We start from the raw sequence: 14,651 nt of genomic DNA, 5'->3' as shown, positions 1-14,651 counted from the left end.
TTTGGTTTCCATTTACATGGAATATCATTTTCCAGCCTTTCACTTTGAATCTATATGTGTCTTTAATGGTGACGTGGGTTTCTTGTAAGCAGCATATAGTTGGGTCTTGTTTTCTTTCTTACCCATTTCGCCACTGTATGTCTTTTGATTAAATAAAACCCATTTACATTCAAGGAAATTATTGATACATAAGGACTTTCTACTGCTATTTTGTTAATTGTTTTTCTGGTTGTCTTGTTAGATCATTTTTTCCTTTCTTTCTTGCCATCATCCTTTGCGATTAAGTTGTTTTCTCTAGTGGTGTGCTTTGATTCTTTACCTTTTATTTTTGTGTATCAATGATAAGTTTTTGCTTTGTGCTTTCCATGAAGCTTGCAAAAAGCATATTATCAGTACAACAAACTATTTTAAGCTGATAGCAACTTAACTTTGATTGCAAAATCTCTACACTTTTACTCCACTCCCCCCATTTTTAATTTTTAATGTCATCATTTACATCTTCCTGAATTATTAGAGCTATTGTTGTTTTAATAGTTTTGTCTTTTAATCTTCATATTAAAGATATAAGTAACTTATACACCATCATTACAATGAGTATTCTGACTTTGTATATTTACTTTTATGAGCAAGTTTTATAGGTTCATATGTTTTCACATTACTAATTAGCCTCCTTTTCTCTCAGCTTGAAGAACTCTCTTCAGCATTTGTTGTAAGACAGATCTGGTGGTAATTAACCCCCTCAGGTTTTGTTCATCTTTATCTATCCTTCGTTGCTTAAGGACAGCTTTTCTGGGTACATGTAGTATTCTTGGTTGGCAAATGTGTTTTCCACTTCATCATGTTTCACTATTATTTATTTAAATAGGCTTTCTACCACTTTGTCTTTTTCTACTCCTTTTTGAATGTTGTACTTCAAATATTTGCTCTTCTGATGCTATCCCATAAATTCAATGCAGTTTGTTCATTTTATATCTTTTACTATTATAAAATTTTCTCCTTTAGTGCTAGTAATATTTTTGTCTTAATACCTGTTTTGTTTGATATTAGTATAGCCAGTCTAGTTTTCTTACAGTTGCTGTTTACATGATGTATCATTTTCTATCCTTTTACTTTCAACCTAATTGTCTCTTTCAACATAAAGTATGGTTCCTATAGACAGCATATAGTTGGATCTTTTAAAAAATGCAATCTCTTATTCTCTACCTATTGACTGGATTGTTTAATTTGTTCACATTTAATGTTTTATTGATATAGTTGAATTTATTTCTGCTGTTCTATTTTTGTTTTCTAGTGTCTCATGCCTTTTCCTTCTATCCATCTTTTACTTTTTCTTTTTTTCCATTAAGTGAATATTTCCTAATATAACTGTATGATTCTTTTAATGATTTTTCACTATATTTTTTGATTTTTTAAGTGGTTGTTTTAGGGCTTATCACATACATTTTAACTTATCAGAATCTACTTAGAATTACAGTAGCTTAATTTCAATGAGATACAAAAAAGTTATTAATATATTGCTCTACTTGCTCTTCCTCCTTTTTTACTGTTATTATTACATGTTACATATATGTGTGGTAAAACTCCAAAATATATTATGATTGTGTAATTTTATGTCCATTAAAGAAAATGAGAAAAAGGAGAGGAAGTATTAATCATAGGCTTTGTTATATTCACCTTCTTATTTTACATGTCTGATTCTATACATTTGTTCCTGTGGATTCATTTTACTATCTTGTGTCATTTCTTTAACACAACTTTGTTCCCATTCACCTTTCTGTGCGGTTATTACCAAATATATTACACTGTGATATTATAGACTGAATTATACAATTATATAGAAATTGCTTTATGCAATTGCTTTTTACTTTTTAAGAGTGGAAAAGAGAAAGATATATATTTGTACTGTCTTTTATAATTACATAATTACCTTTGCTGATATTTGTGTGTGTGTGTGTGTGTGTGTGTGTGTGTGTGTATTAGAATTACTGTCTAAGGTCACTTGCTTTCAGCCTAAAGAGATTAGTTTTTCTTGTAAGGTGGGTCTGCTCGCAACAAATAAATTCTCTCAGCATTTGTTTATCTGTCAGTGCCTTTATTCGAAAAATGTAAGATAAAAAATGCTTGGTTGACAGTTTTATTTTTCTTCTGGCATTTTCAATGTGCCATCCCATTGCTTTCTGACCTCTATTGTTTCTGATGAGATATCAACTGTCAATCTTATTGGGGTTCCCTTGTACGTGATAAGTCGTTTTTTCTTTTTGTTTCTTTCAAGATTTTCTTTTCATCTTTGGCTCTCAGCATTTGGATTATGATGGGCCTGGGTGTGTATCTCTGCATTCATTCTACTTGGAATTCATTGAGTTTCTTGAGTCTGCCTCAAAAAATTTTGAGAATGAATATTTCTTTTGGGGATTATAAAATGTATCATAAATTGCAGCCTCTTAGTACTAAGATCTTGTAGCTGAATTGAACAGACATCAAGTGAAAAGAAATTGTGACCAGGCCATTCATAAATTGCTTTCTCTTTATGCTTTTAACCATCAGAGCAAAGTAATCCACATTCAAGATTCGACCTGTGATTCATGTAGCGCACGACAGTGGCTCAGTGTATGGTTTGATTGATGAATTGGTACTTTCTATCACATCACCCTAAAAGTGATTCTCTAGCATCCCTGATTCTCTGAGTTAGAAGGGAGTAGGAGAGCCTTAAATGAAGAAGAGAAAACTACTTCTTTACCAAGGTCTACTTATTTCAACATGTAGATTGCTTTACCTTGGATGTTTCACTCTAAGGTATTTAGAGGAATATTTAAATGAATTAGCTTGTGAAAGAAATGGTGAAACATTTCATCTTTCATGCCAACTCCAACTAACTGGTAGTGACTACCTGGAGTATTGTAGTGGGAAGACTTTTGAGTCAATATGATCAAAGACATAAGCGCTGTGATCTATTAGCAATGCCTGCTATACACAAGGAAGAGGACATGATGACAATTGTGTTAGTATTTGCCACTTGTGACCTGGGAGGCAAGTAGGACCTAATATATTTTCTGCAGGATCCACTGTATAATTTAGGTCTTGAGGCATGAGGATAATATGCAGGGATCAATTGGTAACTGGAGCTGCTTTGTTCTTAATTTTGGAGCATTTAGGTTTAATTCCATAGAGATTAATTCATAAAACTGCTTCTCAAAAAGTTTTACTATGGTGAAAACTATATATGAATCAAGTGCCTATATATACCTTAGTAATGTCTGAGTCACATCTGATACTTATAAACCAGGAGACAACCTGTCTTCCCTGATGCCCATAAAAAGATCCATGTGGCTCAGGCACATAGATTTCAGAGCTAAAGCATTCTGGAAGCCTTCATGGTTTGAGTACTACAGATAGATAACTCCACTGACTTTGCTGAAAAATAAATCATTTAGTGAATGAAAGCTGTCATGTAGAATCTTGAACTTAGCATAGGCATTGTATGCTATTTAGTTCAGCTTCCTGCCAAATGAGATGCCAAAATGATTGTGGTTCCTAGGTTTCCTCAGCTTTCTGGATAGCTGTTTGATACCAGAAAGGGGCCAGCCCTGGCAGTTCTCGTGTTGTCATGTCCTCTCTCTACCTTTCAGAGACTGGAGAAATGCTTCTCAGGAGAGTGTGCTGTGTAATTGGAGAATGAAGCAGTCACTTAATTGAATTTGGATAGATGTAAAATACCAACAAATGATTAAATAATTAAACACACAAAAAGGCACAGCTTCAATAATTAATCTGTAATAGGGAGCCCACCTGCTGTGAACAGGACCACCTACACAATTTGCAGAGCCCAGTGCAAAATGAAAATGAGGGACATTCGTTAAAAAATAATTAAGAATTTCAAGATGATAAAAGTAATGAATTAAATCAATGGGGGAGACCTACATGTGGAGTCCTGTGTGACTGCCCAGGTTGCATACCATGAGGCTGGCCTTCCCAGTGTAATATATATTCTCACACTGGGATTTTCTAAGGCAAATTATGCCAGCCACATAATTTGCCTTGGAAAATCCCAATGTAAGAATACATATGTTGCAATTGATTAAACTCTGTTTGCATGTATACAAATTAGTTTATGTGTTCCACACAGCAGTAGTTTCAGGCGAAATTGTGATATGAGTAAAGTTTATCTTTCCAGCTGTAGCACATGGAAGTTACCTTATCTCCTTCTGCCATTCTCTCCCATTGCTTGAGGTGGTACACTGTGATTCTCTACTGTGAGGAGTGGCTAGAGATCGGTTCCTCTAGATGTCTTCCAACCAACAAATACTTTTTCAGTATCTTCTGCTGCACTCTTCAATATGATAGCTACCAGTCACATGTGGCTACTTAAATGTAAATTAATTAAAATTATTTGCTTGAGGTGGTACACTGTGATTCTCTGCTGGGAGGAGTGGCTAGAGATCGGTTCCTCTAGATGTCATCCAACCAACAAATACTTTTCCAGTATCTTCTGCTGCACTGTTCAATATGATAGCTACCAGTCACATATGGCTACTTAAATGTAAATTAATTAAAATTAAATTAAGCATTTAAGTTTTGGTTATATTAGCCATATTATAAGTGCTTGATAGGCACACACGGCTAGTAGCTATCATTATGTATAGGATAGATGTAAAAGATTTCATCATTGCAGAAAATTCTACTGGATAGTGCTGGTCTACACATTCCAGGTCAGGTGCTGGTGATGCAGGGAGGAGGGAGAGATTATTCTTTTGGAACCATGGAAGGCACATTTCCGACCTCTTTTGATTGATGTATGGTGGGTAAGAAAATGTGGGTATGGATAAGAGAAGTGTCGTGAAAGCATTTAGAATATAGACAAGAATATGCAAAAGATGCATAGGAAACAGGGCAGAGGAAAGAACATCTGAAGTCACTGATGTGATTATGTGGATTAGAGGAAAGAGAAGTTCAGCAGAATTTTAATCAGTCTTCAATTTAACATAATCACCTATTCTTACTCTCAATTACATACAGATTTATTGTATAACCATCCCATACCAGACATTAAGAACTGCCACTAGGTTTTAAAGAATTTTAAGTTCATCTCTGCCAGGCTCCTCAGCCTGTGCGTTAAATATTGATCATCCTCAGGCTTTAGTCCAAGGCTCCTTTCTGCTGGTAGTTAAGGTGATTTTATCCACTTACGAATTCACCACTTACATGGCAATGACTCCCAAATCCACAGGACTGTAATCCAGACTGTTCTTCTGAGGCTCCAGGGCCATATATGCAGTGACCTGCCAGGGAATTCCATGGTGTGACTCAGAGGCATCTCAGACGCCACACGGCCAAACCTAAGTTGATCCACTTCTTTTTCTTCTCTTATTGCTCCTAGCTCAGTGAAAGTTGCCATTGTCCAAGTAATAATGACAACAAGAACAAAAGTAACCAGCAAAGTAGTAAGAATAGTAGATAACCTTTATGGAGCTTCTTTTATTCTGAGCACTTATGCACATTACCACATTTGAACCTCATAATAATACTATGATTTGAGGATTACTCCTCCTCCTCCTACTATTACTACTAATACTATTGCTGCTAACCACCACCACCCTCACCATCTTAAAAATAAGGAAAGGAAGAGAAGCACAAAAAGATCATGCAGATAGAAAGTGACAGCTGTGACTCGAGTGAACACAGGTCTTTCTGGAGACTCTGCTCCTACTCTTATTTACTGTACCACCCTCTTACAGCATTGGTGTCACTTGGGAGCCTGGAAGAAATTCAGGATCTCAGACCCCGCTCCGACCTCCTGATGAAAGTCTGTACTTTAACAAGATCCCCAAGTGATTTGTGTGTGGGTATTGTTACTATCTGATAATTTTTTGTGTGATTTAGTATTGCCCCTTCAACTTCCACCTGCCCACCACCCTTGAGTAATGAGTGAGACGAGGAAATCAGATTGAAAGTATCTTTTGCTCCTTTCTTTCTCCAGGGTAGGCCTTAGGTGAGGTCTTCATACCTTCCCATCTGTATTATGGCGTCCACATGTGGCTGATTACCTTCTGTTGTCTTCATGGCAGCCAGAATGCTTTCTTCAAAATGTTAAGTTGATCATACCAATTCTTTGCTTAAAATCCTCTAGTCCCTCTAGGATAAAGTCCAATCTTCCTAGCTTGCAATGTCCAGTCCTTCTGATATGTCCATCTTCATATCTCTTGGCACTACTACTAAGCAGGGCAGTTCTCCAAGGAGTGTGTGCTCTTTTGTGTCCCTGGCATTCATCTGCATTTTGGCTTTTGCCTAAAATCCCCTTGCAATTTCAGAGGCTGCAATTCAAATGCCTGCCAACATACATGTTGTGAGCATTTTGGGTGAGGGCGATGGGGAATGGGTGAACAGCAAGCTACACTGTGAGTAACTGCATCAACCCTGGCTCTGGACAGAGCAGGGGCTATCTCCTGGAAAAGTGGTTGCAGTGAGATAAATATTTGCTTTGTCAGAGAGACAAGAAATCTGGATTTGTAGGTTGGCAACTACTTTAAGTCTTTAAAAAATGTGTGGATTGAGGCTTCCTTCCAGAATGGCAAAGTGTTGAGTGCAACATTTTCTTTCCCTAGCAAAACAACTATTTAACTGGGAAAAAAATCATAATTATTTAAATTTTTTAACAAACTGTTCTAAGGAAATATGCAAATGGAAAAACATTCTTTCAAGAAAATCTACTAAATAGCCTTCAGAAGAGCAGGAGTCTGTGGCATTGGAGCCATGGCTTGTTCCCCCACCCACCCTCAGCACTGTCTTATGGAAACTTCACAAGGTTTTCTGCTCTGGTGGCTGTGGTCAAGAAGGGGGCTCCCTGTCCCTGCAGGTCCTAGCATACATAGGTCCTTGGTATCACCCCAGGAAGGACAGGCCACCCACATTTCACACCTTCTCCTTCCTCCACTAGGAATGCAAAAGTTGTATTTCTAGTGGAGGTGATTGAGAGAGACAATTGTGACTCCCTTCTTTTATTTTGCCTCTACTCGTAGGGTGAAATTTCAACTCCAGGTGCATGAGTCCAAGAACACTGGGCTCCAGTTGCTCCTTCCCCAACTTGCTGTCAGAGTGGAACTTCCATACCAGAATGCACAAGCTAGGGAAGACCAGGAGCTCCCGGGGCTGCCACCTCCTTTCCCCCAGCCCATGTCTACCTGTAGAGCAAGTTGTCATTCTAGAAGGGCTTCTGTCTCCACCTCCAGCTCCTGTGCAGTGGTGCAGAAGTTCTATTCAGGAGGAAAGGCAGGATGAAAACCTCCCTAGCTATATTTAAGGGACTGACCTTATTTAGAACAGAGGATAAAGAAGTCCAGCCCAATGATGTTGTTTGAAGCAATAGAGATCTTGGTAGAGAAAATTTAAAAAAGTCTGCTCATAGCTCCATAATACTGGTGGCAACAAGCAAAATGACAGAACAACCAGAAATTTAACAGGAAGAATCAGGGAAAACCATTGCCAAGAAGAGCCCTCCTTAGATCACAGTTATCTCTGGGTTGTCTAGAAGTTTGTGTGCAAGCCCCAGGCTGAACCTGCTCAGGAACAGCAAGAGTAGAATGAGGGGAAGACTGAAAATCATTTGCCAACCAGAACACAGATCCATCAGCAAACAGCTGAATCCTCACCGGCACTGGGGACTGAAGCCCAACCTCTGAACAAATACTGCTTGAACAGTGAACTGCTCTGACTCAGAGGCAACAACTAGGAAGCCAGGATTAAAAATAAAATCATGCACATCCCTGGGAATCTGGAAGACTACGTGCATACCTAAGGCTGTGCTCTCTCAGGAGTTATCACAGAAAAAAATCCAAGCTACCAGTATGTAGGTCAAAATGTAAACTCCCTGAACTGTGATTGCAGCCTCCATGCCACCTATGTTCAGGAATCTAATCAACCAAGGAGCTTTAAATCCAATCTCTGATGAATAAGTGGCTTGTGATGACCCAGAAGCAGCCCCTAGGTAGCCAGGCTAAAAGAGAAAAACAAGAAAAAAAAAAAAAAAAAAAAAAAGAAGAAGATCAAGATCATGAGCATTAAAGCCTGAACACTGCAGGAGAAATAGATTTTGTAGACCTTGCAAATTAGTTTAACTAAGTTACCAATTGAATAAATAAACAACCAAGCAAATTACAATGACATTTACCCATTTACTCCTGGGTTATATACAGAGTTACTAGATACTTTGTCTAAAATGATACGTTTTTAACAAGAAATTATGAGACATACAAAGATACAGGAAAGAGTAATAACTCCTGCACAAGAGAAAACAAAGCAACAAACTTTAGAAGGGGCCCAGATATTGGACTTATCTGATAATGACTTCAAAGACATCATTGGCTCAAGCCTGTAATCCCAGCACTTTGGGAGGCCGAGACGGGCGGATCACGAGGTCAGGAGATCGAGACCATCCTGGCTAACATGGTGAAACGCTGTCTCTACTAAAAAATACAAAAAACTAGCCGGGCGAGGTGGCGGGCGCCTGTAGTCCCAGCTACTCGGGAGGCTGAGACAGGAGAATGGCGGAAACCCGGGAGGCGGAGCTTGCAGTGAGCTGAGATCCGGCCACTGCACTCCAGCCCGGGCTACAGAGCAAGACTCCGTCTCAAAAAAAAAAAAAAAAAAAAAAGACATCATTATACATATATTCAAAGAACTAAAGTTAGCCATGTCTAAAGCATTAAAGGAAAGTTATAATGACAACGTCTCATCAAAGAGAAACTACCAATAAAGACTTATAAAAAGATGCCAAATGATCATTCTAAAACTGAGAAGTACAGTAATAAAAATGAAGAGTTTGACTTTCATTTTCTGGCCTGGCTTTTAAGGAGCTTAGAGGTCCCCACTGTATCCTAACAGCAAGTAAAAAGCTGAAAAAAGGGAAAAATAAACTCTTCTCAGCTCTTATAGGGAAGTGACATTGCAGGGCAAACTGCTGCCCCCAAAATTGGACAGACAGACAGGTAGATACAGAGAATCACAACCTTACCAGAGCAGAAACCGTGGGAACCCGTGCGAGGATAGGAAAACCTGAACTGTCAATTGATGAATCGTGGACAAGTCTGAGAATTAAACACTCCGGGGAGACCCAGTCACAGGGGCTCCTACACTTGTGTACATTTTACCCCCCAGACCTCTACCAGATCCTCACAGTAAATATCAGAGAAAAACCTCCTCCTGCCTCTGGGAGGGGGAAGGGAAGAGGTGAAAAGGAATCATTTTGAAATATGCCAGATTATTCTGTTCTTCTTAACAAGGTCTGCCCGAAAGAGAAGCTATTTTACCAGAGCCCAACCTGCTGGAGTTGTATGATAGCCTAACTGCTGTGGTTTGAATGTTTGTCTTCTCTGAAACTCACGTGAAAATGTATTTGCCGTTGCAACAGTATTGGGAGGTGGGACACTGAAGAAGTGTTTAGGTTGTGAGGGCTCTGCTCTGGTGAATGAGCGAATGCTCTTACCCCGTCATTATCACGAGAGGGGGCTTGTTATTGTGGGACTGGGCTCTTGTTCTTTTCATCTTCTCTTTGCTCCTTCTGCCATGGGATACCTTCTGCCATGTTATAATGCAGCATGAAGCCCCTCACCAGAGGCCAGCACCTTGATATTAGACTTACTTGCCTCCAGAACCAGGAGCCAATAAATTTCTGTTCATTGTTAAGTTACCCAGTCCCAGCTGCACAAAATGGACCAAGGCACTAACTTAGCTGGGAGAAGGGGAACAATCAACTCCAGCCTGCTTTAGCTTTCTCCATGGTGGAATGAAAATACCCAACTTTAGCTACCTCTGTCCTTTTACATGGGGGAAAAAATATACACTTAAATTTATGATCAACCGATTCTTGACAGGGGTGCCAAGACAATGCAATGGGAGAGAGAATAGTCTGTTCAACAAATGGGTGCTGAGACAAGTGGATATCTAGATGCAAAATAATAAAGTTGGACCCCTCATCACACCATATACAAATATTAACACAAAATGGTCATAGATGTAAATATAAGAGATAAAACTATAAAACACTTAGAAAAAAATGACAGCAAATCTTGGGTGATAGGGGTTGGCAAGAGTTTCTTAGGTATGACACCAAAAGCATAGGTGAAACAAGATTGAAAAGTTGAACTTTATCAAAACTAACTTTGTTTTTTCTTGAAATAACACTATCAAGAAAGTGAAAAGGCTGCCCATGGAGTGGGAGAAAATATTTGCAAACCATATGTCTGATAAGAAGTCTAGAATATATAAAGAATGCTTACAAAACTCAATAACAAACTAAACATGGGCAAACATATAGAAAAAATCTTTTGGAGCTGATACATACATTTATTACCTTGATTACGATATTGTGGGTGCATGCATGTCTGCAGTTTTTGTATAGCAATTTAACCCCAATAAAGCGATAAAAAGGGTAAACCAGTGCCTAGCATATGGTAAGCATTTAGTAAATACAGGCTAGTTTGCCACCTGTGTCTGGTGGTGAAGTAGAGGGTGTGTCAAAGGTGACTGGGGTCTGAGAACATGGGAAAAGGGCTGTGGCAATGACAGGAAGAAGGCGGCCAGCAAGGAAACTAATCCGGGTGTAGAAGAGGAATAGGAATTCCTTTTGAAGTATGTTGAATGTTCAAATGGAAACATCTGGTAAAGATTAATAAAAAAAGATTTTATCCCCATAACGGGAGAATTTTGGATAAACGAATATAAAATCTTGCTACTGTGATAAGCCACTAAGAGTTTTGCTTTCCAGTGAGTTTGAGGGGTGGATGAATTGGTCTATATAACATCATACAGAGTGGAAGGAAAGATTGGATAGCAATGTTTAAGTAATTTAAAAAAATAATATGTTATAAAAATGATCTCTTATAGATGTCTTCAGAAGACATATCCTTCCCAACTCCCATCCCTCAGTGTCATTCTCATATTCATGAATGAAGCTCTGTCCATTATACAGCGGGCCATCACCAGTATCATCAACCGGACACCCTCTCGACTGTTGAAGGAAATCATCTTGGTGGACGATTTCAGCTCAAATGGTGAGCAACGTGCTCAAAGAATAACTGTAAAAATGACCACTTATCACCTGTGCTTGGCTGGAAAGAGGTTTTGGCTTACAGTTTAGGACCCCTTGGGTTTCTCATGCAGGGAAAATAAAAAGATCATTTGTTGAGGGTCTGTTTGTGCTAGCCACATTTAATCTTCACAAAGTCAAGACAGAGGATAATTATCTCTACACGGATGAGGACACGGAGACACAGAGAGCTCACACAGTGTGCTTAAATTGGACTGCAAGCCAGTGGCAGAGGTGGGAGTTAGGCAGGACTGTGTACCTCCAAATCTACCTGTGCCCCTCTTATGCACAGTGAAGGAGCCTGGGGGAGGGGGGTGAAGTGGAGTCTAGAGAAGGACTCCAGATACCAGGAAGGGACTTAGAGATGCTCCTTGTGAAGAGCAGACCACTCTCCCTGGGTCATGAAGCCTGGAGGAAAGACAGCTTTGGGTGCTGACTCTTCACAGTGGCAACAGCTCTTGCCCACAGGGTGCCCCTGCCCCGTGTCTAGCCCACCCAAGGAAGAGATGTAGAAGATAATGGACCTGAGTCCTCACTTTCTGAGTTCATGATCCCGGCTTCTCCCTTATAAGTGTTATGTCCTTGGGTAACTCAACGTCTTCATGTTCTGATTTTCTTGTACACAAAATATGGATGTTGATAATAATAACTCTTTTATGAACTATAGTGAGAATTAAATGAGATCATAATGGCAGCTAACATTGCTTGTTCTAAGCACCCTACGTGCGTTGCCTTTTTTTATGAGACGGAGTTTCTCTCTTGTCACCCAGGCTTGAGTGCAGTGGCGGGATCTTGGCTCACTGCAACCTCTGCCTCCCAGGTTCAACCAATTCTTCTGCCTCAGCCTCCTGAGTACCTGGGATTATAGGAATGTGCCACCACGCCCAGCTAAGTTTTGTATTTTTAGTAGAGACGGGGTTTCACCATGTTGGCCAAACTGGCCTTGAACTCCTGACCTCAGGTGGTTTGCCCGCCTTGGCCTCCCAAAGTGCTGGGATTACAGGCATGACCACAGTGCCTGGCCATGTTAACTATTTTAATCATTACAACAGCCCTATGAGGAAGGAACCACTTTTTGACCCATTGTGTAGATGCACAAAATTAAGGCATGGACTGATCAAGGAACTTGTTCAACATCCGACAGCTGGTAAGTGACAGACTTGAGATTTGACCATAAACTTCAGAGTCCAGAGCCCTAGCCCTAACTACTATGTTCCCTTTAGAATACATGAATTACGTAAAGCATTTTGCACATGGTGGCCTCTCAGCAAGTGTTGACTCTTAGTTTTATTAATTTTGTGCAAGAAATAAAAGACAGTAGAATTAAGTTACAAAAACTTAGAGGTTTGGGCTAGCAGTGAGGAAGAATTTCCTGACTAGAAGCGTTATGAAGTGGCCGCCCATTGGAGGCAGAATATGTTCCTTCTGTGTGGATCTTTAAGTACCGGATGGGTTGTTGTACTTTCAACCTGTCTCTCAGGACAGAAAGCAAATAAAATGACTGCTCAAACTTTCTTTTTAAGACTCTGCCATACTAACAATACTTATCTTCATCCTTTGCATACCTTCCTCTTTTTGACTTCCAATGTAACTAAGCAAAAAATAAGAAGGTACAATTTTTAGAGCAAAATTCCACTGAAACCCAAAGAAAAGAGACTGGCTTCATTCATTTCTGAGCACGGAGACTGGTACCAAGTTGCACACCTGGTTTTCCGAGCCAGAAATAGGAGCATGATTAAAAAGACCTCTGCCCTGGACTTCTGAAGACACCCTGGCTCTGCTCCCTGCCTGAGACAACCGCAGGCAAGTCGCCTCACCTCTTTGAGACTCAGGGTCTTCATGAGGCAAACACAAGAATTGAGCTGGAATAGTGTCAAGGTTATCTTTTTCTGTTAAAAAAATGTCAACACTATACTCTATGGCCTATACTGTATGTTCTATGGGGTGAAGATAAGACTTAATTCAGGACTTTTTCCTGAGGAACAAAAAAATAAAAAAAATACAAGATTACAAACAGTGTAGACACATAAAGAAAAACCAAAGCTTTCTTATTGTTCTAAACTGCACTCCATTATAACACATTCCTCTCATTTAGGTCTGAAACCCATGTTGGTTTTCCACAGAGATGATTTGTTTGGATGGTCACAGAAAAGGGGACTGGCAGCCATTCTTTGATGTTACAGGGACAGGAACTAGAAAGTCCCTGTCATTAACCACGAAAACACCAGCCAAATTGAGCCCACACTGAGCATAACTCAAATATCTGTTTTATGTTAAACAGGAAAATAAATGGAAGTCTCTATCTTGTCTACAGAAAGAGAAACTCACTATCCATGTGAATTTGGGGGCAAGTGACTCAACCACTTCTCACCTCAGTTTCTGCATCTGTAACATCAGGAAATACTGGTGCCTACCTGATAGGACCACTTTTGAGATTAAATAAAATGTGTAAAGGCCTCAGGAGAGAGCCTGTTCCCATTACATGCTAGGTAGTGTTCTGCTCCTCGCCTATCTCAGTATTATTTGCAGTACTTTTGAAATGCCACAACCTGATGCCAGAGGCTTGCCTCCTTTCTGTCTTTCCCTAGATGTTAAGCTTATTCACGTCACTCAAATATTTTGAGCTTACGTGTTAAATGTCACTCAAATGTTAGATGAGGTGTAAGCTTTTAAAAAATTATATCAAGGTAGATGGAATGCTGTATTTTCTTCCTAATTTTAGGAACATTTCACAATCAACAACTACATGTTGAGTTTCTACCATGTGCCAGGCAGTGGGCAGGGAAGAGGATGTCAGAGAGTTCAAGCTTCCATCTTAATGAAGCAAGACACATCTGTAGAAAGATACTTCAGTGTGTGAAGAATAATGTGACAAACCGAGTGAACTGTCAGCGAAAGAAAGCACGGTGTGGGGGTGGGGGGTGTGATGATCTAAGAAGGGTTCCTGGAGGAGGCCGACTTGGATTGGGACTTGAAGCCTTCATAGGATTTGAGACAGCAGAGAAAACGAGGGAAGACTTGGAAACGGGGTTGGGGTGGAGAACTAGGGAGTGCTGAAAGAAAGGTGTGAACAAAAATGAGGAATCCAGAAGCACCCTGAGCTGACCAGCTTGGAATAACAGGTTTTGGGGAGGAGACCAGTAGGAGGGCAAAGCTGGGAAGGGAGCATAGGTTGTCTTCAGAAAACCCATTGAGGAGTCCTTAATTTTTGTGCTATATGATAGATATTATTTTTCAGGAGGTGACTCAGAATCTATGGCTCATAAAAATTTGGAGTTGGAAGGGTCCAGACTATCTGGTACTTTTCCTGAATTTTTATTTTTATTTTTATTTTTTTTTCTGAAAAAGAAACAGAATCTCACTCTGTTGCCCAGGCTGGTCTCAATCTCCTGGGCTCAAGCACTCCTCTACCTTGGGCTCCCAAAGTGTTGGGATTACAGGCATGAGCCACCATGCCCACTATGGTACTTTTCTCTAAGTTGAGGAAACAGACACATCCAATGGGAGGTGACACAGAATGATGTAGTGACTGAATTAGAATCTAGATATTCAGGTTCAATGGCACCTCCTGTGG

At 39.8% G+C, this 14,651-nt stretch overlaps 1 protein-coding gene across 1 annotated transcript in view; it reads left to right on the top strand.

Annotated features, from left to right (window-relative positions):
• GALNT8 (polypeptide N-acetylgalactosaminyltransferase 8) overlaps positions 1-14,651 on the top strand; it is a 58,467-nt gene that overhangs the window by 11,665 nt on the left and 32,151 nt on the right. Inside the window, exon 3 of the mRNA XM_010359160.2 lies at positions 10,876-11,042. Coding sequence (XP_010357462.2) covers positions 10,876-11,042 — 167 coding nt within the window. The remainder of the gene's footprint in view (positions 1-10,875; positions 11,043-14,651) is intronic.

Source organism: Rhinopithecus roxellana, chromosome 10 (assembly GCF_007565055.1).
Source record: "Rhinopithecus roxellana isolate Shanxi Qingling chromosome 10, ASM756505v1, whole genome shotgun sequence".
Classification (NCBI taxonomy): Eukaryota; Metazoa; Chordata; class Mammalia; order Primates; family Cercopithecidae; genus Rhinopithecus; species Rhinopithecus roxellana.
This window is presented reverse-complemented; position numbering and strand designations above follow the sequence as displayed.